Source organism: Carassius auratus, chromosome 28 (assembly GCF_003368295.1).
Source record: "Carassius auratus strain Wakin chromosome 28, ASM336829v1, whole genome shotgun sequence".
In the NCBI taxonomy this organism is placed as follows: domain Eukaryota; kingdom Metazoa; phylum Chordata; class Actinopteri; order Cypriniformes; family Cyprinidae; genus Carassius; species Carassius auratus.
In genome coordinates, this window is record NC_039270.1 from 9,888,434 (window position 1) to 9,913,251 (window position 24,818).

Genomic DNA, 24,818 nt, shown 5'->3' on the forward strand with positions numbered 1-24,818 from the left:
ATAATGGGAGTGAATTTTCGAAAGAGAACACTTTGGTTACTTTACATAACCTTGGTTCCCTGAGATAAGGGAATTAGTGTAATGTCACTTGACGCACTACAAGTTGCATGAATCGATGATCGTCACCTCAGTTGAATGATCTGATAAATGGCACTATGGCACTACTTATACAGCTGTCAGCCCCGCCCCTTTTGGCGGGCTAAAGAGCCATTGGTTTGTGCAGCTACACAAACATTAACAAACCAGGCTTCAGCAAAAAGAAAATAAAAATGAGTTTTCCCATACATAACGCTTGTTCCCTTATCTCAGGGGAACCAAGGTTACATTAAGTAACTAAAGCTTTTTTTTGGCATCGTTTAATGTAGCCAATCACTGATATTCTCTGTTGTTTTCTTGAACACAATAGCCAAGCGTTTTAGTTAGAATCCATTTGCCGCTCAAAACACCCATTTTGTTCAATGCTGCATGCTCAGGAGTCTCTCATTATAACAAAGTGTAACATAATGAAAATAAGAGATTCAGTGGACAGTGTACAGCTTCACCAATTATAACAGAACTGATATTTTGATATTTTGATAAACTGAGATGAGTGATTTTTATAATAAGGGTAGTGCTTTTTGCGTGATTTCTTGGCTACAATTCATTTGGAATTTGAATGCTTTTGTTTTTCATGATGCTAATAGGACTTTTATCTGGAGAAGTAGAAGAAATTATAATTTTAAATATTTCTATATGCTATTTTTATATTTAACCCATTTATTATTAAAGCCTCGTGTGTAGCACTCTGACACAACATACAGTTGCAATCAAAATTACTCAACCCCCAGAGACTGCAGTACTTTACAAATACATGCTTTTCTGAAGATCCAGGATAAAATAAAAATTGTATCTATAACAGTTCACTGGCATAGTAAAAGTGATATTGTCAATATATAATGTGTATAATACTTTTGAGTTATAAGATTTTTTAATAATACTGCTATGTCATAATTATTCAACCCCTATTCAACATTGCTGTTTTTAAATCACTTATTTGCATGGTGGGGAATAAAACAGTCTCAAAACACAATTAAGCTTTTAGAAACTCTATTAAAAACAGAATTAGCTTGAGCCGTTACACATACAGTTAGCCCATGCATGTGTTGAAGTTGAGTAGCAAAAATGTCAACAGAGATCTCACAAAAGCTAAAGAGAATAAATATCGTAGTACTTTAGAAAGGCTAAGGCTATATGAAGATTTCCAAGACATTGAAAGTTCCTAGAGACACAGCTCTCAGCCTTATTCCTTAGCTTAAAGTGTGTTTTACCAGAAAATCTTTGAGGTTGTGGAAGAAAAAGCACACTATCGTAAAATGTTTAATCAGAGCAACTGAGAAAAATCTGCAATGTTAAGCCAAAGACTTGCAAGATGACCCGATGAAAGGAGGAAAACCATTTCAAAGCAGTGTGTAAGAAGATCACCAGACAAGTATTGCCTTTATGTTGAGACATCTTGTAGAATACCACTCTTGATCAAGAAGAACAAAGGACAACTTGAACTTGATAAAATACATTTGTGTAGACTTGTTGAGCTCTGGAGGAATGTTATATGGAGTGGTGTGACCAAACTGGAACTTTTTGGACCCATGGATCAGCGGTATGTCTGCTGCAAAAAAGGCAAAGCTCATAAGCAGAAGAACACCATCTCCATCCTCAAACTTGGAGGTGGATCAGTCCTGTTATGGGGTTTCTTTACTGTAGAAGGAAGTGGAAATCATGACTTTATGAAGGACATCATGGATTCTTTAAAGTGTCAGGCCATTTTGACAAGAATTGTGATGCCTTTGGTGCAAAAACTGAAGCTGATGATCAATGGACTTTCCTGCAGGCCAGTCATACCAAAGTACACATCCAAATCTACTACTGCTTGGTTCAGGGATCAGTCATTGAATGTACTTGAGTGATCTGTTTAGTCTCCATCTGGTTGAATTTGAAGAAAGCAGTGGCAATGTGAAAACCAAAGATTATCAGTGATCTGAAAGCTTTTTCATGTGTGGAATGGGCCAAAACTGTAGTAGAGAGGTGACAGAAGCTTCTAAACATTTACAGACAGCGTTTATTGGAGATTTTAAAGAATAAAAGATTCTGCACAAAGGGGGTTGAATAATTTTGAACATGAATGTTTAGAGCCAATTCGAATTTTATCATGATTCATCAATGTTCCATTCTCAGAATCACTTAAACGTGTATTAACAATCTTTCTCTAATACTTTACTGATGCCTTTGTTAAATTGATTTCATAAAATGTTATACTCCACAGCAAATTGTCTTGCAAGTCAAGGGGGTTGAAAATGTTTTATTGCAACTGTATGTGTTTTGAGAAACCATGCATGGTCCTTTCTGATACTGTGACCCATATATTGATATATTGTGCCCCAATATATAATTTAATGATGATAAACTTCACAGGATAAAGCAATTTATTAGTTCTCTGCATTGCAATAGTTATCATATAAATGTGCAGGGAGAACCATTACTTCTAATTTGGCCAAAGAATAAAAGTCATAAACAAACATGTGTGGGCAGCCCTGAAACTCCCCTTTCATCTGATAAGTGAACCCTCCGCATCTGCCCGCACTACATGTACACAGTATATGCGACAACTGCAAGCTCAATTCATTTGAAGTGGTAGAGAAGCTGCAGCACTTTTTACATTTGCGGAGTGTTAATGACTATTCAAAGATTACTTTATTCATAACCAATAAAAAGCTATTTGTCTTTTATGTGATCTTTGAAAGCTGAGATCCCAAATTATGTCATGGAGAAAACTTTAGCTATCCTAGATGGTAAACTTCTGTTGTTTTTTGTATTGTATTATATTGTATTTATTCTTAATATAAGTTTTAGTGTGTGATCATTTTGGACCCTGTTTGAAAATTTTAGATGCCAGTGTTTTTTCCTTTACCTCAGACCTCAGAAATTACAGAAGAGTTCACACCTAAAATAATTAAGGGAAATTACAAGGACAAACACAAAATTGTATACAGGTATTTGTGTGTGTGTGTGTGTGTGTGTTTGTTAACCTCAACCATCTTCTTGCTGTTGCTGGTTTAGTTGGGTTTATCTTACTAAAACCCTGATCTACACCCTATATTTTTACATAATAAAAGATGGAGATCATTATTATTTAATAGCATGAAAATGTTCTGTCCTCCAGGTTTGTGTGTCCATATGCTGGTCAGTTTCGTTGCAGTCTGACCAGGCTTGTGTTTGTGATGGAGAGTGCAGGAGAGGTGCTTTATAACACTGTCTCATGGGATCCTCGTCTGTTGGCTGGTTTGGGTGTGATGCAGCCTGCAGGACCCTTATATGACATTAAATGTTTTAATGGTTCCATCTCAGGACTACACCTTCCACACTGTGAAATGTTCGCAGGTATGGTAATTTCTACATTCTAACTGTGATCTATAGATATAATTCTCACAATGTGAGGGTTTAAATAATCAGCTTTTTTGTAAAACCATCTGCATATACTAAACAATATAATTTAATTATCTACAATTTGTATGTGTTTTACAGAGGAAAAAATTGATTGTTTAGCTGTAGCACATTTCACTGGTGGTAATGTGGCAATAATGAATCCGCTTGAAGTGACTGAAGCTTATGTGAAGATTGACATCCACGATCTCTCCCTTTTTGGGCTCATAAAAAGGATCTTTTCTCATTCCCCTGTCATTGCCCAAGTACTTATTTTTCTGCGACCAATAACTGAGGGACAGGAAGAAAAAATACTGGATGTCCATTTGCTTCCATGGAATGTTCCAGTGTCAGAGGTACCGATATTTTTGTTTAAATTATACTGTAATACTAAAAATTGGTCTTGATATTTGGGTGGGCTTGTATTAACATGCACTCTGATCCAAATCATATGAGCACAGTGTTCATAATATACCTGGGGTTAACAGTGTACATTCCTAAACCCCAGGTTTACATTCTTATTTGCATATTTGTGGTGTTAATGTTGTTGAAAGGTTTAATACAGCACACAACCTGTTTACATCAATCCTCGTATTGTAGGCTGTACAATTTCCTGAGTTGACTTTCCAAGCTGTAAAGTTAAAAAATTAACACTTCTTCACTCCAAATGATGTATTTTTCATCAACATTTTAGCATCAAATGCTGAAAAAGCTGTTTATACGTGGTGTTTCTTTGAGTTCCCAAAGCACGTGAATATGAGGCACATGATTGGTTGATAAGCGTCTAATCATAACATTTTAACAAAGAGTCACTTCACATTGTATAATTTTTACAGCACAATGCAAAAGTGGCAATAACCCTTCTCTGGAGCAGGGTTCCATAATCCTATTTAAAACGTGGTTTTAACCTGTTTAAAACTATGATAACCCTGGGTTGAGTGAAGTGTGAAAAGCCCTAAAGCAGTGGTTCCCAACCTTTTTCAACTCGCGGCCCACACAACCAAACACATATGTTTGCGCGGCCCACTTCAAAAAAATTAACTGACCCCGCTATTGTTGGGTTAATAACTTAGCACTCAGAAGCTAGATTTTAAACTATATTTATTGAATAAACTAGGGCTGTACGATATGGACAAAAAAACAAAACAAAAAAAAACTATCATGATTTTTTTGATCAATTTTGCAATTGTGCTTTTACAGTCATAAATGCATTCAGGATTAATTTGAAACCTATTTCCAAAAGAAAACCAATCAGAGCTTTATCAAAAAGTTGTAACATCTTAACGACTTTCTTTTCTTTTTTGCCATGCATTGTTCATAGAGCTCATTAATTGTAGCGGTGCCTCAGGTGTTTGCAGTGTGTGTACAGTATGTGTATGCGGTCAGCAGTGAGAGCGCATACATATAACGCGAAAGCACATTGAAATAATGCACGAGTGCGAATCTCTCTGTTAACAGCAGATTTCCTTTGCTCTGTCACAAAACCAGTCGTGCTTGCTCAGATACACGCTGCTTTGCGAGGAGAGAGTGTGCACACTTAAAACGTGTCTCCTCTCACTTAAACTGCATCCTGTTCACTAACAAATTCACTCTATGCTCATGTGTTAGACATGAATTATTTTCGCACGTTTTTATTACTAGCCTTTTACCGCAGTGAGAACGCTCTGATCCGTCAACATTGGCTCAGAAAAAAGGCGCATCACAGACAGTGTGTGAACCTGGAGTTAGGCATATGCGCACGCTCAAATCGTGATTTTAGGACGTTTTCTTTTAATCGCACAGCCCTAGAATGGACTGGAAATGAACAGAAAATAATTGGCGGCCCACCTGCAATACCACCGCGGCCCACTAGGGGGCCGCGGACCACAGGTTGAAAACCACTGCCCTAAAGTGTAGACGTAAATAAGAGATTAATTGTGGTGTAGTCAACTTTAATTGTAAGAATGTACAACCAATGAGCTTGCAATGAAAAGACTGACAACAGTGATTATGCAAGGAATTCAATCAATTTACAGTTTGTAAAGGCTTTAGTTTTTCAACAATTTCTTGTCTTCTGTAATTACAGTACTTTAAATTCCACCAATCTAATTACTCACTAAAAGCTCCCCCAGCTCATATTTTCATGCCTTTTCAAGTCTTGTTTTGACACAAAAAAGAGGTTATATCTACTGTAAGTGTGTGAATTGTTTACTTGGCTTTTTAAATTGCACTCCCGCTGTAACTTTACCTATTGGTTTTGCTGTTAGACAGTGTTTCTATGGAAAAACAAGTGATTTATACACTTTGTAATGTTATATTTTGTGATATTGATGTTTTTGTTGTGTTGTGTACTATGATTTTTTTTTTCTCATCCAAACTTTTGAAGAGGTACAGCCTCTCTTGACTCTTTGGAGGAAACAGCCCTGCCTAAAAGAGAAATGTCTTAATTTTGTTAAAAATAAAGTCTGTTTAGTAATTATTTGAGGAGCTATTATATATTATGTTGGAAGGGACCATTTTACCTAGGTTCTGGCTGGCCTACACAGCCCTTTCTAACCCCAACCTCTTCTTAAGGTCGAGAACCAACACACGGAGCATTGTCCTATCACAACCACTTCAAAGTGTTCTCTCATCCTGGGAAAACAATACCGTTTGTGTTGTCAAACAGAGGAATCTACAGTGCAGCCAGAGGTAACATCATATTTAATTAAAACAGTATTCATTATTTTTAGTTGCAAAGAATCTATACAATATATTCAGCTATAGTTAAAGTGTTACAGTAATTCCCCCAAAAATATTAATTAAGCATAAAATGTATTTCTTATTTCATGATTCAGTAAAAAAAAAAAAACATCAACATCATGATGAGTAAATAATTACTAAATGTTATTTTTTGGGGTTAACTACCCTTTAATGTCTCTAACAATGTCACTGAAGTATTTTAGCACATTTTAGTAAAAAGATGAATGCTGATTTATCAGGCCTTTTAGTTTTTTTCTGCCTAAGAATTAGTTTCATAGTTTTGTTCTTTTTTTCAGACTGAGGAGTTTGTGTTTAATTTGGGTCCAAACTATCATCCCACATTTGAAGTGTTTGTAAATGCCAGAAATGACGAGGTCAAACTAAGTCTTATAGATATCACTGAAGAAAGGGCAGTGTGGCCTCCACGACGAGTCCTTATCAGAGGTAATGAATCACACAAATAATTGTTGCTAGCAATGCTAGAACTTATTATGGGTATGAATTTGTGTAATAACAACAGTGATGAATTAAAAATCATATAAATAATGGAAGTTTTAAAATAGACTTAAATTGTGATTTTAAAACTGATTTAAGCCATATCACATGATTATATGTAAGCTTTTGCTTTAGACAGACTATTCCTTACATCTAATTGAATTAGTGCCATATGAAGATGAAACATATGTTCAGTAATATTAATGAGAATTAAATGTATCTTTTAATTCCAGAGTTGTACCTTTGACGTACAGCTGATTTGTGCAAATTAAATAAAATATTGCGATCTATTACGTCTTTATCATTCTAAGTACTTTGATAAGATTTCGATTTAATTAGGTCTTTATGACTGATTTTTCTGTTTCATCAGACACACGTCCAGTTCACAGACGGCTACCGGGTATGAACTCAATTGCAGTAGTTCTCATTCTTTCTCTTACACAAAAAAAACATTCTGAAAAGTTTAATCTTTTTGTTTGTTTTAATCAGGTGTTCAATTTGTGGACAGACACAGAAGTCAACTCATTCAGAGAGTTACATCAGTGATGGGGATTGCTGATGTTCTGAGGGACAGGCGCATGATAACAGTGGAAATGTACAATATCATTCGTGCTGTAGAATCAAACCATAACAAAATGCGAGAATTGTTTAATGCTCTCGACTCCGGAGGAGATCATGTAAAAGCAGAATTCTATCGATTGCTGGTGGAGAACGAACCGTATCTAGCAAATGATCTGAATAACTGACCCAATATACCACAGTAATGCTTACTGGAACTTGAGTCAGTTTGATATGGCAGCTACAGCTCCTTTACATGTATATGAGAGAGATCCAGGTGCTTATTTTCTGAATTTAGTATAAGATTTACAAATTATATTTGTGGTATGAATACCAAAAGTTTGTTTCAAACCTTATTATCATGTTCTTCAGCATAATCTGAGAATTAACCGACAGCATCTTACCATCTGATCATCAGTGCCAGCATTTGTAGGCTATGTCTGCTGATTTTGCCTGCTGAATGTACCTGTGAAATGCAGAATCTAAAACATGTCTTCATTTATGTCTATGCTTTATCCTTTAATATGCTTTAATGTTTGTTTTTAAAATTCTCAAACTGTATCCAGATTTACATTTTAGATTTCATTTGAATCTATCCTATCTATCTTCTAATCCTCTTTGGTGCTCATTGTATATGTTAATGTGCTTATCATTTACTCTGACTGGATTTGTTTAATATGAGGTATGCATGATGCTGTTACATATGAATGTTTTCATTGTATAATACTGTGAAAAAAAACACAATAAAAAGTTAAGTCTTCATCATAAAAAGAATTACAGTGTGTTGTTGTTTAACAGGAGCATTAGGAAATGGATGTCGAGTCACAGACATTGACACACTAACACAATACTGCACGTTCATTCCCTCATCTTTCTATCTGTGATATGTGAACTTGATTTGTCAAATTCATTGTCCTCTCATCAAATAAGTCTCAGTCATTAAGACATAAGACATTAATAGTTAATTGAAAACCAATTTTGTAAATGTGCGGCTGCAAAGAGAGTGGCTCCTATAAACAATTCACTAGAAAATTTCTATAAAATAAAAAAAGGACAAACTTTATCAGAGCTGCTAATTTGTTGAACCAGTACTTAAAGACACCTTGCAGTGCAACCTGGGCACATCCTCAGTGATTCTATATATATAAGATTGATATTCCAACAGCTGTTTCACCATTTGTATCATGTCATAAGTTTTCATATTTCTTAAAGTGAGCTTCATAGCGGATTCCCAAATCCAGTAGTACTGTTTTGTGTCAATGAATTTAGTTTTAAAGGGTTGGTTCATCCAAAAATGAAAGGTAGGCCATAAATTACTCACCCTCAAGTCATCTTATGTATATATGCCTTTCTTTTTTCAGACGAATCCAGTCATAGTTATATTAAAAATGGTCTTTGATCTATCAAGCTGTTTAATTATAACAATCTATCGATAAACACACACCTTGTGTCCTCTGTTTCTGTTTGAGCCTGCTCGCATCTGCTGCTGTTTACATATGAAATTTAAGGAGACTGACTCTGAGGCGATCGCAAATTTGTGTACAGTTTATGGAGCTAAATGCTATTGGCCTGCTAAAAAAAGTCTAGCCTAACCCTAACCCTAACCGTAATTTATTCCTAAAATCAGAGTAAAATGATAGCTGATTAACAAGGTTTAGAAGAACCTAACCCTGTTTGTAAGCCTAAAGCAGATATTTCCTGAAAAATGATATCTCAATTCTGATTGGTTGATTGGAATGTTGTTCCAGGATCAACAAGAATGTTGACCCAGGAACATATTGGTGAAGTCACGTTCAACCAGGCATTTAAGAGGCACCGAAATGAGGCACCAAAATGTGCGTTCTGATTCGGTTCGGTTCATAATGGTTACTGGTGCCATATTGGCACCGGGTTTCGGTACCCAACCCTACTCTTTATTGGTGAGGTTACCACATCATGGTCCAGTTTGAATATGGATTTAAAGTTCTTTTTCGACATGAGACCACAGTTTGGAATGTTTTTGACTGTTACTGGTTAGGAATTGTCTGGAGTTTGAGATCTGTGGTCTGTTTCCATTACGAGAGGTTAGATAATTAATTTGCTGTTATTCAGCTTCAGCTACGAACAGTGTTTGGACATTGATGAACTATGGAGAAGACTTTCATACACATCAAATTTAACATGTCAAAAATCTACGGTCTTACTTTGCTTTTCCTTTATTTCTATTGTGTATTTGAATTTTTTGGCTATAGCCTATTTTTATTTTATTTTGTATTTAATAAATCCATTAATTTGAAATCCCTTTAACTACTGTACATTTTTGCCAATAGCCTATATTGATGTATGTTTATTAGAATTGGACAATATTTGGCTGAGATACAGCTATTTGTAAATCTGGAATCTGAGGGTGCAAAAAATCTAAATACTGAGAGAATTGCCTTTGAAGTTGTCCAAATGAATTCTTAGCAATGCATATTAGTAATCAAACATGTATTTTTGATATAGGCCTATTTAAGGTATGACATTTACAAAATATCTTCACAGAAAATAATCTTTACTTAATATCTAAATGATTTTTGGCACAAAAGAAAAATGTATAATTTTGTATAAGTTATTTTTTGTTGTTGTTGTTTTTGTTGATAAATATACCCAGCGACTTAAGATTGGTTTTTCGGTCCAGGGTCACATATGTCAATTTAGATTTGTTTGTAAAAATATTTATAATATAATTAAATATAAACAACTGTATTTTTAAACACTTTGAATTATTGAACACTTACACATTACACATTGAATGATTACAATTTAAGTTTTTTTAATAGATAGTAAACTAGTAATACTCCACATTCTCAACTACATTCTAAGAAATGTCTGTAAATATAGGGCAAAATATAGTATGTTAATGAAATCATTTTACGCATTGGTTTTTTACCTGCATTTTAAATTATGTATTATGTTTTCGGGTCACAGTGGATAATGGATAATGTCCATGAATTAGTGTATATTCCATTTTTCTTACACTGTAGCCTACTAACTGGACACCAATTGCAGGTACAAGCTATTAACAAAGTGTATCATAAATGAAAATAATATTTAATTATTATGATTAAATTGAACAGCTAATTTAATTCACGTGATGTGTGTACTGCTAGGCATCTTTGGTTTCCTCTTTATGAGTAATTTATGGAATTACATTTAGTTCAGTAATAATGAACGCAACTTTATAAAACTGAACGTAACTTTTTCAGAAACTATCAAACATATGCCATTACAAAAGAAGAAAAACACAATGAAAAAAAAAAAAAAAAAAAGCACAGTTGCACAAATGTCACAGGCTCTTCAAATGTGTTTCATTTTTGTTAATGTTTTTCAAAGATTCGTTTTCGCTGATCGTGAATTCTGAATTCATTGCCACAGATTTCGCTTTTGCTTCGCAGTTTTTCATTTGGAGTTTTGACAGGGGGCAAGGAAGTCGACCGGAAGTTGAAGTCGGCCGCGTTCCGCCATCTTGTAGCAGAACTTCACTTGTGTTAGCATTCCAATTGACTCCCATTCATTTTGGCGTCACTTTGACAGCGAATAACTTTACATCTCAGGCGTTTAAAGACTCCATTTGTCCATTATTTATTTCCAAAGATACACGACAATGTATAAAGGGCTCCATTACCTTCTATGTTACATTATGGCCCCGTAGAAACAGTTTTTGTAAAAATAGGCTAACGATTGCATCATAACCACTTGACTCTCTGTCGCACAGTAGAGAAATTACCGTACAGACAGGAGGAGAAGCTTGCAGGCAATTAACTTAATATGGCGTACTGGCGTTACATTTTAAAATACTATACAAAATAATTAATCAGAATACTTACTCCTGCTCACTCAAGCCAAAGAACTCCCCGCTCAAGCTCGCCGTCTCTGCAAGATTAACCATGGCATTTTGCACGCACAGCTCCTAGAAGATTTACATCTGGCAGACAGGTTGCTGAGCGCAACAAGCTTAGTTTGAGTCTTCGCGTCAAAAATGGAAGTGCTAAAAATTGCTAAAAATGGGTTTCACTTGTCTCAATTGAGTTCCAATGGGGTCGCTGTGTCCATTTCTTTTACTGTCTATGAGTTTTGACACAAACCTCTCGTGGGGGCGGGGTTCACAGTGATCTACTCTGATTGGATAGTGAGCTTTGGATGGACAGGTGCTCTCTGACCGGGAAGTACAGACGTCACTCAGTGGCGCACGCCGCGCATATTGAAAGCTCTCGCGGTGATTAAATCATAGACAGTAAAAGAAATGGACACATGAAGTCAATTAGAGGCAAGCACTTCCTGGGGGTCGGGCGTACTGCGCAGACTCAAACTGAGCTTGATGACGAAGATGTCACGTGAGCAACCTGTGAGTCTTCTAACTGCTGTGCCAAGAGAAATCTGAATCACCCACCGAATCTTCCAGAGAAGGCGAGCGTGAACAGGAGCAAATTAAGTATTCAGATTAATTATCTCCCTAGACTTTATGCCCCCACGTCCTCTCGATTGCCCCATAGACAGTGCCTGCGAGCTTCTCCTCGTGTCCATACGGTAATTTCTCTACTGTGCGACAGAGAGTCGCTGGTTATGACACAATCGTTAGCCAATTTTTTACAAAAACTGCTTCTACGGGACCATAACGTAGGATACAAGGTAATGGAGCCTTTTATACATTTTCGTGTTTCTTTAGAAATAATTAATCGACAAATGGAGTCTTTAAATGCCTCAGATATAAAGTTATTCGCTGTCAAAGTGACGCCAAAATGAATGGGAGTCAATGGACTGCTTACAGCAGGTGGGGGTCCGCTAGCTAATGGCAGCGCCCAGGGGTGCTTCAAAAAAATATGAAACCCTGCCCCCCTGGATTAAATCTGGTCTCTACCACAAAAATTATTTTTCACAAAGTGAAAGAAATTTATTTTAAGCTCATACACAGGTTTTACCCTGTAAGGAAGTTTATACAAAGATTTTAATCTGACATTGATCTTACATGCTCTTTTTGTTCGAGTTATGAAGAAACTGTAAACTGTTTAGACCTTTGCCCTCTTTTCTTTAGTTCTATTTTATTATTTATTTATTTATTTTTTGGTTGACATTATGTGATGTATGTTTATACTTTTGTATGTTTTTGTTCTCTGCATTAATTAATAAAAAAAAAAGAAAAAGAAAAAAAGCTCTCGCGGTGATTTGTATGCAATTGATCATCTCAGTCTGTAAAGATGAGCTCTCAGGAGGAGACACGGACAGTTGTCATCTTCCTCCTCCGCTTGTCCTTCAAGGCAGCTTGAAGTAAGCTTGTGTTAGTAACCAATAACACCGATACAAGTTTTTCATGTTACAGTGTGCTATAGTTTGTTGCGGGTTATTATTGTCATTCAGTAACACAAGCTTACTTCAAGCTGCCTTGAAGGACAAGAGCTCATCTTTACAGACTGAGACGATCTAAGGTCAAATATTATTTACATATTTAGTAATACAAATCATCGCGAGAGCTTTCCAGAGTGGCGTCTTTACTTCCCGGTCAGAGAGCACCTGTCCATCAAAAGCTCACTATCCAAACAGATCACTGTTAACCCCGCTCCCAGAGAAGTTTGTGTCAAAATACCAAACGAAAAACTGCGAAGCAAGGCGAAATCTGTGGCAAATGAATTCAGAATCCACGATCAGCGAAAACGAATCTTTGAAAAACATTAACAAAAATGAAACATATTTGAAGAGCCTGTGACATTTGTGCAACTGTGCTTTTCTTTTTTCATTTTAATTGTGTTTTTCTTCTTTTGTAAAGGCATATTTTTGATAGTCTCTGAAACTGAAAAAAAAAATTACGTTCAGTTTTATAAAGTTACGTTAATTTTTATTGAAGCAAATGTAATTCCATAGTAATTTGGATGTAAAATGTGTTCCCTTTTATTGTCTTTTTATTTTATTGTTTTTGAGTCACTTATCAAAAGTTGGCAAATAAATTTTTTTTAATAGTTAAATTTGTTGCTAGGTGCATTTGGAAGGAAAAGTTGCAAGGGTGGTCTGAAATGTTACTAAATTTAGCAACAAAATTGCTAAGTTGGCAACACTGCCCGGTTAGCGGAACTTCAGTAACATTCGCTTTCCCTACATCACTTCCGCGTTCTGACTTTATGAGCCACATTTTCTCTATACAGGCGGGAGATTTGGAAACCGCTCTTTCTGTTTTACTACTCGTCGTGTCAAGTACAGAAATACACAAATTCTTCCAGACAGTTCCTCCGATGACAGGTAACGTTACACACGAGTCAAATATGCAACTGTTGCGTTTAATGTCTGCAAAACATCCGTACATAACATTTCTGGCCTATTCAGTTAGTACAAGAGTGGGAGACATTGCTTTATAATAATGTTATTTGACAATGAACTATATCTGTTTCATTGTATATTAATCTGCATGCTGTTTGTAAAGTCTCTAAAATTATTTCATGTCACATAGATCGAATTAATGGGAGTCAATGCCCAAATGGACCCGTTAGACTTTCTAACGAATGAAGAGTTGCTGTTTTTCTTCCACCGGAAAAAGACGGAGATCTCGTGCATAGAGCAACCGCACAGACTCCTCACTCAGCTGCGCGACCACGATCTGGTGCCAGAGAAACTGTTTGAGGTATAAACACGCCCACCCTTACATGCCCACTCTCTCTCACCCACCTTGTGCTTTTTACCTTCATTATAGAGCTATCTGAAGGACAATATATAGTACTCTACTATAGTAACTTGCGCTATTTCAGAAACTAAACAAAAAGTTCTACTGTAATACCATGGTAACTTGGTAATACCATATACTATGGTAATGCCATGATATTTTTCGTGTGGTATGATGATATAGTTTATTTTGGCATTTAACCATAGTAATACCATGTTTGGGGGCATGCACTACTTTTTATCATTGTATCATAGCTGGTTTTGGACATTGCACCCTAATTGGACTTTGGCAAAACGTCAATATCAATATCACATTTTCAACATGCCACATAGTATCTTTGCAAAAGCTGTGGCTTTACCATGTTGTATATATACACCAGAGATACACAAGATGCTGCACTTATGTGATCAATAAGTAAAGAGAGTAATACTGTAAAATGTTATTACGTATATATTATAACATAAATATTATTCAAACACTATATATATTTTAAGCATGTCATGTATTTCTGTAATGGTAAAGCTGCATTTTCAGCTTCATTACTCAAGTCTTCAGTGTCACATGATCTTTCAGAAATCATTTAAATATGTTGATTTGCTTCTCAGACATTTTTGTTGTTGTTGTTTTCTGTTAATGTTAAAAACTGTTGTGCTACTTAATATTTTTGTGGATACAGTCATTTTTTTCAGGTTTTTGGATGAATAGAAAGTAAAAAAGACAGCATTTTATTTGAAACAGATTTTTTTTAACTATTAATTACAGTATTAATTTCTTTAAAAATATTCATGGGACGTACTATCAGATACCATCACTTTACCATGGTACCTCCACTATACTTTAAGAAAAAAATGGTTATAGTGTGTCAGTTCATTGTTTTTTCATATTTAGGCTTGATACATCTGATCATAGTTGCTTCTTTCTTTATATCTTTCTCTCTGTCTTTGTCTGTAGACTGTGAAAAAGATGCGTTCTCGTGAGCAGAAGGAGAAGGGCTTTTATGAGGTCCTGGACTGGGTGGAGAAAAAGAGACCTCAGTACATGCATCAGTTCTGGCGCTGTGTGTTTGAAGATCATATCCTGCAGCTGTACCCAACACTACGCATCCTCAGAAACAGTCTGCTGGACGGTTTGTGTTTTTTTTAAATTACAGTATTATCAGCAACTATACTATGATAGCTCAAGAATGCATAAATATGTACAGTAACTTTTTTTTTTTATTTTATTTGTCCCAGGCACTTTCAAACTCTATGAAAAACCTCCGGATGTTGAGACACTGACAGACGAGAAAGAGAGTGAAGAAAAAGCAGAGAAAGGGAAGGAGAAGAGGTACAAAAGAAAGGGAAGTAAAGATGACAGAAGTAGTGAGGATAGTGATGGTCCTGGTCCTTCCTCTACTTCCACACCCAAGCGGAGGAAACCAGTCAAAAAACCCACATTCTGTGAGTCCCTGAACTATAGCAGATCCAAAAACAAATTGTATTAAAATGATAAAAACTATAATAATATAATAACTACTAACACATGCATCCTGTTTCCTGGTGCCTGATGTCCTATTCCTGTTTTTTCACTCTCTCCTGATCTGTGTCATCTTCTCTTTCTTTCTCAGCATCTCCTGTGAAGAAAGGAGACAAGCAGGAGATTTGGACGTGGCCTATTTATAAAAGTCATCTGCCTGTAACCTGTGGGGATAAACAAGGCACTCTCTATCGGGAAAAACTGCATAAAGGTTCACTATCGAGTTTTTGCTATTTCTCTTTGGTGGGGTGGATTGTTTGGTCTGAATGCATACTTTCCTTGTCTTCTGTAGGGGAAAAGTGTATTTTGTCCCATGGACGCTGGTTCACCCCAGCTGATTTTGAGAAGTTTGCGGGGAAGGAAAAGTGCAAAAACTGGAAATCCAGCATCCGCTGCAGAAACACACCACTTAAGAAACTCATAGAGGTAATAATGCAAGCACTGACAGATTGTTGGGATTCATGGGATCTTTGTTAAAAGGTTTTGCAAATTGTCCTCAGTTTTGCTGTAAACTTATTTTACACGTCACAAATACTTTTTATACACGTTTTTAAATTAACTTTTTCATTTTGATAAATAGTTAGTCAATGCGTTAGCTCTGTAGGCTACACAATCATGGGGATGACAGTTGTCCAAACGATGACCATTGATACCTTGCACAAGGAGGGGAAGACACAAAAGGTCATTGCAAAAGAGGCTGGCTGTTCACAGAGCTCTGTGCCCAAGCACATTAATAGAGAGGCGAAGGGAAGGAAAAGATGTGGTAGAAAAAAGTGTACAAGCAATAGGGATAACCGCACCCTGGAGAGGATTGTGAAACAAAACCCATTCAAAAATGTGGTGGAGATTCACAAAGAGTGGACTGCAGCTGGAGAACCACTACACACAGACGTACCACTACACACAGACGTATGCAAGACATGGGTTTCAGCTGTCACACTCCTTGTGTCAAACCACCCTTAAACAACAGACAGCATCAGAAGCGTCTCACCTGGGCTAAAGACAAAAAGGACTGGGCTGCTGCTGAGTGGTCCAAAGTAATGCTCTCTGATGAAAGTAAATTTTGCATTTCCTTTGGAAATCAGGGTCCCAGAGTCTGGAGGAAGAGAGGAGAGGCACACAATTCACGTTGCTTGAGGTCCAGTGTAAAGTTTCCACAGTCAGTGATGGTTTGGGGTGTCATGTCATCTGCTGGTGTTGGTTCACTGTGTTTTCTGAGGTTCAAGGTCAAAGCAGCTGTATACCAGGAAGTTTTAGAGCACTTCATACTTCCTACTGCTGACTAACTTAATGGAGATGCAGATTTCATTTTCCAACAGGACTTGGCACCTGCACACAGTGCCAAAGCTTCCAGTACCTGGTTTAAGGTCCATGGTATCCCTGTTTTTAATTGGCCAGCAAACTTGCCTGACCTTGACCCCATATAAAATCTATGGAGTATTGTGAATAGGAAGATGCGATATGCCAAACTCAACAATGCAGAAGAGCTGAAGGCCTCTATCAGAGCAACCTGGGCTCTCATAACACCTGAGCAGTGCCACATACTGATCGACTCCATGCCACGCCGCATCGCTGCAGTAATTTAGGCGCCCAAATTAAGTGCTGTACATGCTCATACTTTTCAGTTGGCAAAGATTTTAAAAAATATCATATTTCTGAAATATATCAGTCTGTGTAATGAATGAAAATAATATACAAGTTTCACTTTTTGAATGGAATTAGAAAAATAAATAAAGCTTTTTGATGATATTCTATATATATATATATATATATATATATATATATATATATATATATATATATATATATATTTATTTATTTACAGGTTGTTTTATTTGTTAATCAATAATTCATTTTTATGTGTGGTTAGGGTTAGAGCATTAAGATCTAATTTGCACGGACAAATGAACATATAAGTGGCATTTTTATTTAATTATTTAATTGGTACAAATACTATTTTTAAAAAAAATGTGTAACTATTTTTTCTGATTATACAACTAGCAGCTTACAGCTTGTAACAGGACTGTGCTTCTAATACAAAGCAACAGAAATACAGCACATATTTTTGTACTGACTCTTTAATTATAGCATATGAGGTAAATATATTAAATTAAATAAATACAGCAGACCCCTCATATTCATCTGTATCACTTTCTTTCTCATTTTTTCAGGAGGAGCATCTTCGGTGTCCACCGACGGAGAGGAGAAAGAGAACCTGTGTTCAAAAAGTACTTTGTCTCTCTATGTGCAATGTCAGGTTTTGCTTTTCCTCTGTTTTTTCATTTGACATTCATTAGTGACTTTGTTCCTTCCTGCAGAACATGAATAAGAAGTTTCCAGTCAGCTCATCTGAGAGCTCCAGTTCAGGTGAGTACCGGTACCCATAATCCTCGCTCATTCAAACGCTTTCTGCTGTCTTTCTGAATGAAGTAATGTGTTTTATTCCTAAAGATTTAGAAACAAGCTCTAGTTTAATGGAGGAAAGTGATTCTGAAGATTTCCAGGAGCAGGGAGGGAGGGGTGAAGGAACAGAGTTTAGAAGGAGAGTTGAGGATGAGGAGGAGGAAGAAGAAGACATGGCAGATCTGTCTGTTTTCCAGGCTCCTTCTTTACCGGTCACCTGTGTTTCACTCACTGGGACTCTATACAAATGCAGGTTTGCGTCAGGTAGGTTATTTGTGTGCAGCAGTGTGTTTGTTTTGTTAAAGGTTTGAGTGGGAAGTGTTTTAAGTTTATGTTGTGTTGCAGGGAGTCGTGGGAAGTGTATACGTACTGAGGAAAAATGGTTCACGCCGGAGGAATTTGTAAAGCAGGAACCGACTCTCGCTGATGGACTCTGGAAGAAAGATATACTGTGCCATGGAAAAACAATTAACTTTTTACTCCAGGTAACAAATGGGAACGATAGCATATAAAAAGTATAATCATTTAATTATATATATATATATATAATATATATATTTTTTTTGTCAATTCTAGAAAAAGTTTCTGCGCATCCATTCCCTTTTGTGTGAATGTGTGAAATGCAGCACTCGAGAGGAAGACTTGGTGAGAAACATCTCTACCTGAAATATTTTTTTATAAGCAGTCATCATAAAAATTATTTATATTAACTTAAACTCTTAACTGTCTTTTAAATATGCACATTAATGTGTATATGGTCATTTATTCAAAAATTTGTATTATGAGTTCCTTTCTTTCTGTTAAACACTAAAGAGGATATTTTAAAGAATGTTCTTTACCAGACAGCTGACACACTGTAGTTATTGACTTCCATAGTAGAGAGAAAATACAGTGGAAGTCAGTCAACTGTTTGGTTACCAACATTCTTTAGAATATCTTCTTTTGTTTTCAACAGGAGAAAGAAACTCATACAGATTTGGACAGTGTTGGGGAAATGCATTACAATATTGCATCACTCCCTAAAAAGTAACTAATCATGTTACTTTTTTTGGAAAGTAATGCGTTAATTTACTTTTTAAATCTGGGAAGGCTTTTTTTTTGTTTTTATTATAAAAAAAATATTTGTGTTATTTAACATTGAATTATTGCAGGTTTGTATAATATATTGAGTTTGCACTTGGCTGTTTTTATTAATATTTGATGAATACTGAGTTTGTTTTTGTTCAGGTGAAGTAAGTAAATACATGTTTATATTTAGTCTAGAACATCAGTAACATCATGTTCACACAGTGCAGACACAACCTCTGCACTTATGACAACATGACAGCTGTCAATCAATACATGGGAAAACAAAGTAACTAGCATTACTTATTTGAAAAAGTAACATCTTGGTTACTTATGTAACCATGGTTCCCTGAATAGGGAACGAGATGCTGCGGTGACGTCACCACGTATGGGAACACCGTTGGTGTGACAAATGTCTGAAGCCCTATACCATCCCGCCAATCCTATTGGCCAAATAGCGCTTGGCACCGCCCCACGCATGCGTACGCATATATACCTGGTTCCGCGCACCATTTCACTCAGATTTCATGACTGAAGAAGAAGAATGCTATCAAGGTATGGCACAGCCAGGACAGCAACATACGTAACCGAGTAGTTCCCTTTCATAGGTCATTTCGATGCTGCGGTGACGTCACCACGTATGGGAACGCATTACCATAACGCCTGACTTACCTGATAGCTGGGATCCAAGGAAGCATCTGCTCAAGCGGAAAGAACCCGGGAGCCAGGAGCCATCCTCACAACCAGACTGTAAGACTTGATAAAAGTGCTCGGTGAGGACTAACCTGCCGCAGCACAGATATCATCCATATAAGATGCACTGAAAAAAGCTTGAGAAGAAGCCACTGCTTTCGTGGAATGAGCTTTAACTCCTAAGGGCGATGCGAGCCCGCTCTCCTCGTAGGCTAAGGATATTGCCTCCACCAGCCAATGGGACATGCACTGTTTTGTAACCGCATAGCCTTTATTCTTATGTCCAAAACAGACAAACAGCTGGTAAGACTCACGCCATGGGGCAGTACGATCCACATAAGTCTTTAAAGCTCTCACAGGGTAAAGTCTTAGATCTCCAGACTCCGCTACAGCAGGGGATAAAGCCTCCAGGACCACCTGCTGAAAGCAAAAGGGATTAGATGCGACCTTAGGGACATAATTAGGCCTTGGTCGCAACAACACTTTTGGTGTAATTCTTCTATAGCCCCTTTGTTCAGCAGAGCCGACATCTCCCATCGCAGCACCGCTATGTCCATCGGTTTCACCACCGTGGAAAGAATTCCGCGGAAAGGAGGCGGGCCTCTTCGAAACTGAATGGTTTGTCCGTGACAAATTGTGCGTAACACCCATCGAGAAATGCTGGGCAAGCGTTCCCACGTGGCCCAAAACAATATTAGCGGTCTCAAAATGTCCGTTTCCTGCAACACTGTCACACACGTTAAACGTCCGGGCACGAAAAGCTCGTGGCGTTCTTGCACAGGGGAAGTGTATGCGTAAGAGTCGTTGCATCTCATTGTGCATAATCCTGAAACGTGTCCACAGCAGGAATTAGGCCAACAGATTGAATATCGGGCTCTGCCGCTAGCGAAAGAGCGGCGGCTGAGCAAGCCGTCATAAACGGGCCGTCTGTGCAGGACCCTTGAATCGCCCCTCGAATTCAGAAAGCTGGATTGCGCAGAGTGTCTGAGGGAGCGTTTGGCGTTACAGCTCGATCCAATGCTGTTCAAGGCGCTGTTTGCGGCGATATGGTCAGAGTTTGAGCATGGGGACTGCAATAAGAGTGTTGGATGCGCGAAAGCGATCCAACAGCGCTCTGTAGCGGAGGGCACAGTCCCTGGCAAGCAGCGAAAAGATCAGGAGCTGCTATTAGGTGCCCCAGAAGGAGAGGCATTAGCCGTCAAACTCAGGTTTAACCTCTTACGCCTCTTACGCTTACGTTGAGCCGTTGGAAAAACCTTAGGGCCCCAGTCTTTGCGAGGGGGCGCCATAGGTGAAGGCTACTCCCGAGAGGCTACTCGCTGGCGGTGAGAGGTAGTTGAGCGAGAACGCGCGGGCGCCTGTCGGTGTTCAACCTCCCTGAGACTGCGTGGAATCAGCTGGCGGAAAGCGGCTGATTGCTGTTTTCGTTGGAGGAAAGTCCGGTAAGCGCCGCCTGTGCGTGGTGCAAACCTAGGCAAACTACACACCTGTCATGAGTATCCCCCTTCACGATGTACCTGGTACATGGCTCCTTGCATTTTCTGAAACTCATCGCGTCCGCGGAGAGGAGTTAGACTGCTCGTAAGAATCGCTGGAGAACGCAAGATGATTTTTAGGGCACAGAAGATTCTTTTCGCTTTCCTGAAGGAATGAAATCTGAGTGAAATGGCGCGCGGCACCACGTATATATACGTGTACGCATGCGTGGGGCGGTGCCAAGCGCTATTTGGCCAATAGGATTGGCGGGATGGTATAGGGCACCGAAGGTGTTCCCATACGTGGTGACGTCACCGCAGCATCGAAGTGACCTTTGAAAGGGAACTCGGATATTTACTTCTGAATTATATAAAGTAAAGTTAAGTAAACTAGTTACTTAAAAAAAGGAATCTGATTACGTAGCTCACGTTACTTTTAATACGTTACCCCCAGCACTGGATTTGAAACAGTGGAGGGTGAGTAAGTGATGAATTTTAATTTATCTATCCTTTTAATGGTTATGAAACTAAAGTAAAAAAAAAAAATATATATATATATAATAATAATTCTTGGACTTACAAGAAGCTTACATTTCTTGATGCAAATTTTATTTTTCCACCCCTTTTGTGGTGAAATATAACTGACATATTGTGCTTATTTTCCTATACATCAAAACTAGTTTGTAAGAAAGAAGAGCCAAATGCATTTGAGCTTATTTCTGTGATGGTGATAAAATGTTGTGTCATGTCATCCTGTGACTAGCTGGCCCAGAAAAATGATGACGAGTGTTATGTGTGTCACTCTGAGGGAGATCTTGTGTGTTGTGACGAGTGTCCACGAGCTTTTCATTCACACTGTCACCTACCAGCTGTACACGGAGACTCACCTGGGTGAGAGAGAAAAACATATTGAACACCTTTAAATTAGCAAGTATGTATGTTGAACATTCATCCTGTATGTGTGTGTTTGCTTGTAGGGAATGGATTTGTACCTTGTGCGTGTTAAGAAACAATCAACAGTGGCTTGACTCCAATAACATGTCTGAACAAGAAGCTTTCAATGCCCCAGTGTCTCAATACATATTGGTAAATACACACACACACACACACACACACACACACACAAAAATTCAGCACCTTTATATAGAAGATATTACACAAACATTTAAAGGTGCTCATAATTTGTAACACCCTTCAGTCCCCTAAAGTGCTGCCTACATAGACGTCTTAGCAGGTTTAGAAACAATTATTTATGGGCCTAACTGTGGATATGTGTGTTGTTTGTCATCTTTAGCACTGCCACTACCTCCTGTTATGTGTGTACAGAAAGGACATCCAGAAGGTGTTTGTTGAGGATCCACGACAAACAGTGAGATTGCCTCCTTTTTTCTTCTTGCTGTCTTTTACATGTGACCATTACTCTTTTCTTGCCTTAGTTTAATGTAAAATATAAATAGAATAAGAGATGAAAAATATGACTTTATATTTATAATGACTTCCAGGTGTGCAGATACTCTGAGATCATAACTCAGCCGATGTGGCTGGACAGAATAAAGCAGAAGTTGGACAGTAGAAAGTATCAGACGGTAGGAGCGTTCGTCTCTGACTTTCAGCTCATTTTCAGCAACTGCAGCATGTTCAATAAGGTAAGAGTCGCTGAAACATGTTACATAATAAATCAATTGCCAAATGCAGATCAATAGCTTGTTAAAATTAAGTTGTTTTGCAATCTTATACGTGGACTCATACATTACATTTTATTTTTGACACATTTTTTTATTTATTTTGTTTTCTAAAGGACAATGAGTTTGGCCGAATGGGTGCCAGGCTGAAACAAATGTTTGAGAAAGAGTTCCGGAAAATCTTCAGTATCCAATGACAGCTCTCTTTTACAAGTCTTTCGAAGATACAGTTGAGAGCTTCTTAGCTTCAAATAGTCATTAGATCTCATTATAATGTATATAATATGTATAACATTTTTAATTTTGCAGTCCTGCGAAGAATAAGTGGTTTGGAGAATAGACGGATGCAGTACAGGACTTGCTGTTTAACACTTTTTATGTAATGCCATCTTTCCAATGCAGTGAGCGATTATGTCATTCCCAACATTATACTTATGGTAATTAGATTATGACAGTACAGAAGATCCGCTACTATTAACTTTTTTTCTTCTACTCCATATAGACCTTGATGACTATCAGTGTTTAGGTACTTTAAAGGTGAAGGGTGTAATTTCTGTAACTGCAAGTACAATGGTTGTTGTAAATAGGTTCCTAAATAATCTGACCACCCTTTCTGACCTGCTCCATTTTCCATTGTTCAGAAAACTAGCAGCCCCACCACCAAACACACAGCATTAAAAACACTACAGAGCAGATATTTGCACCCTTTTATGGAAATTAATCAAATTTTAAATTTATTTATAAAAAATTATTTCTCTCTCTTTTTATTTTCATTTGTGGCTTTGGATTTTTTTTTTTTTTTTTTTATACAAAAATTGTAACAATAAAAACTGTACAATTCACATTAAATACCTACATCAAAATGTATTGTAGCATTTTGTTTGTATCATTTGCTGTTTTTTTTTTATTACTACATATAAACGGTCATTATATAAATAGATCAATACTTTTATGTAAAAATGCGGATTTTTTTAATGTTTATTATTAATAGTAAATTTTGTCTTAGTTATTTTTTGTGTGTAGTTTCTTCTTGTTCTGTAGCTTTTTTGTGTTTGGGGCATTTTGATGACAGAGTAGACTATGTGTAGATACACTTGGTCAGGTAAATTGACGAGTAAATTGGTCGAGTAAATTTTACAAAATATTTGTATTACACCTGCGTTGCCCCTTAAGGGATAGTTCCCCCAAAAAATGTAAATCGTCATTTAACGTTACTCACTTAAAGTAAAAAAAAAAAAAAAAAAAACTGTTTATCAACATTCTTCAAAATATCACTAGTTTTCAGCAGAAAAATAAAAGCTGTTTGGAAGAGCTATACCGATTCGTTTACTGGAGTACAAAGTATAAATAAAAAATATGCATTCTTGTAAATTAAACGTTAGTCTTATTGAATTATGAAAAACACAAGGTATGATTAAAAGAACAACTGAAGCGAAGATCCGCGCATCCTCTTCAGTCTTGCACGCGCTCCTCGTGATTCTCCTCCCACTTTCTCGTGGTGGCTTTACTCGGATGATAATTCTGAATACAGCGCTGTATCCAAGGATTTTGAGGTAACTGCCAAGCTAATGCTTATTCCTGTTAAAAAGTAGTATTTGAATGTGTGTAACTGAAGACATGTCGTTTTCCAAATTAAGTAGTTCACCGTTTGGTGTTATAAACCGTGCTTCGAACGCTTTCGCTTTCGAGTTCGCGATCTTGTCGTCACGTTTTACAAGAAAAGAATTGTCTGTTTTCCTTACATCCATACTTCTTTCACTCTTTAAGTCTAAAACAAATTGTTAAAGGATATGGATTTATTATTCTTATTTAAGAAAAAGCACAACAAAAAACTAGACTACATGACAACTAGCTAATGGGTAATTAATTATGATGTAAAAGGACAGGCCAATTTTAATTCCAAAAATAATATCCATTGCAATTGTTCAAACATTAAGAATGTTGTGTACACATACATTAATATTAAAATCTCAAATTAAGTGATGTTAGTGTTTTCCATCTAGTATAGCCTTAAAAATGTAGGCTAATGTTGTTCGACCGTAATTTGTATTACAATTAATTCAGTTACTTTACATGCTTTATATTTTT

At 37.0% G+C, this 24,818-nt stretch overlaps 3 protein-coding genes across 3 annotated transcripts in view; all 3 read left to right on the forward strand.

Moving 5' to 3' along the window:
• LOC113046749 (uncharacterized) overlaps positions 1-8,004 on the forward strand; it is a 38,177-nt gene extending 30,173 nt beyond the window's left edge. The window contains exons 18-24 of the mRNA XM_026207700.1: positions 2,957-3,026; positions 3,197-3,414; positions 3,559-3,812; positions 6,010-6,126; positions 6,474-6,621; positions 7,043-7,072; positions 7,162-8,004. Coding sequence (XP_026063485.1) covers positions 2,957-3,026; positions 3,197-3,414; positions 3,559-3,812; positions 6,010-6,126; positions 6,474-6,621; positions 7,043-7,072; positions 7,162-7,418 — 1,094 coding nt within the window. The 3' untranslated portion in view covers positions 7,419-8,004. The remainder of the gene's footprint in view (positions 1-2,956; positions 3,027-3,196; positions 3,415-3,558; positions 3,813-6,009; positions 6,127-6,473; positions 6,622-7,042; positions 7,073-7,161) is intronic.
• A 5,320-nt stretch (positions 8,005-13,324) lies between these two features.
• LOC113046753 (nuclear body protein SP140-like protein) lies at positions 13,325-23,527 on the forward strand. Its single transcript, XM_026207703.1, has 16 exons — positions 13,325-13,479; positions 13,688-13,858; positions 14,849-15,023; positions 15,130-15,336; positions 15,504-15,623; positions 15,705-15,838; positions 17,584-17,640; positions 17,731-17,779; positions 17,864-18,079; positions 18,161-18,300; positions 18,392-18,460; positions 21,812-21,939; positions 22,026-22,134; positions 22,343-22,417; positions 22,551-22,694; positions 22,847-23,527. The coding sequence occupies exons 2-16, from the start codon at positions 13,697-13,699 to the stop codon at positions 22,925-22,927; spliced, it is 1,866 nt and encodes a 621-aa protein (XP_026063488.1). The 5' UTR covers positions 13,325-13,479; positions 13,688-13,696; the 3' UTR covers positions 22,928-23,527.
• A 536-nt stretch (positions 23,528-24,063) lies between these two features.
• LOC113046750 (uncharacterized) overlaps positions 24,064-24,818 on the forward strand; it is a 30,426-nt gene continuing 29,671 nt past the window's right edge. The window contains exon 1 of the mRNA XM_026207702.1: positions 24,064-24,283. The gene's annotated coding sequence lies outside the window, so the exon portion shown is untranslated. The remainder of the gene's footprint in view (positions 24,284-24,818) is intronic.

What these genes read in the sequence shown, in the direction of transcription:
- LOC113046753 (XM_026207703.1), top strand. Translation starts at nt 13,697, where the DNA reads ATGGGAGTCAATGCCCAAATGGACCCGTTAGACTTTCTAACGAATGAA. An exon ending in CAGAAACAGTCTGCTGGACG is followed by an intron (nt 15,024 to 15,129) that starts GTTTGTGTTTTT and finishes TATTTGTCCCAG; the next exon opens with GCACTTTCAAACTCTATGAA. An exon ending in CACTTAAGAAACTCATAGAG is followed by an intron (nt 15,839 to 17,583) that starts GTAATAATGCAA and finishes TCATTTTTTCAG; the next exon opens with GAGGAGCATCTTCGGTGTCC.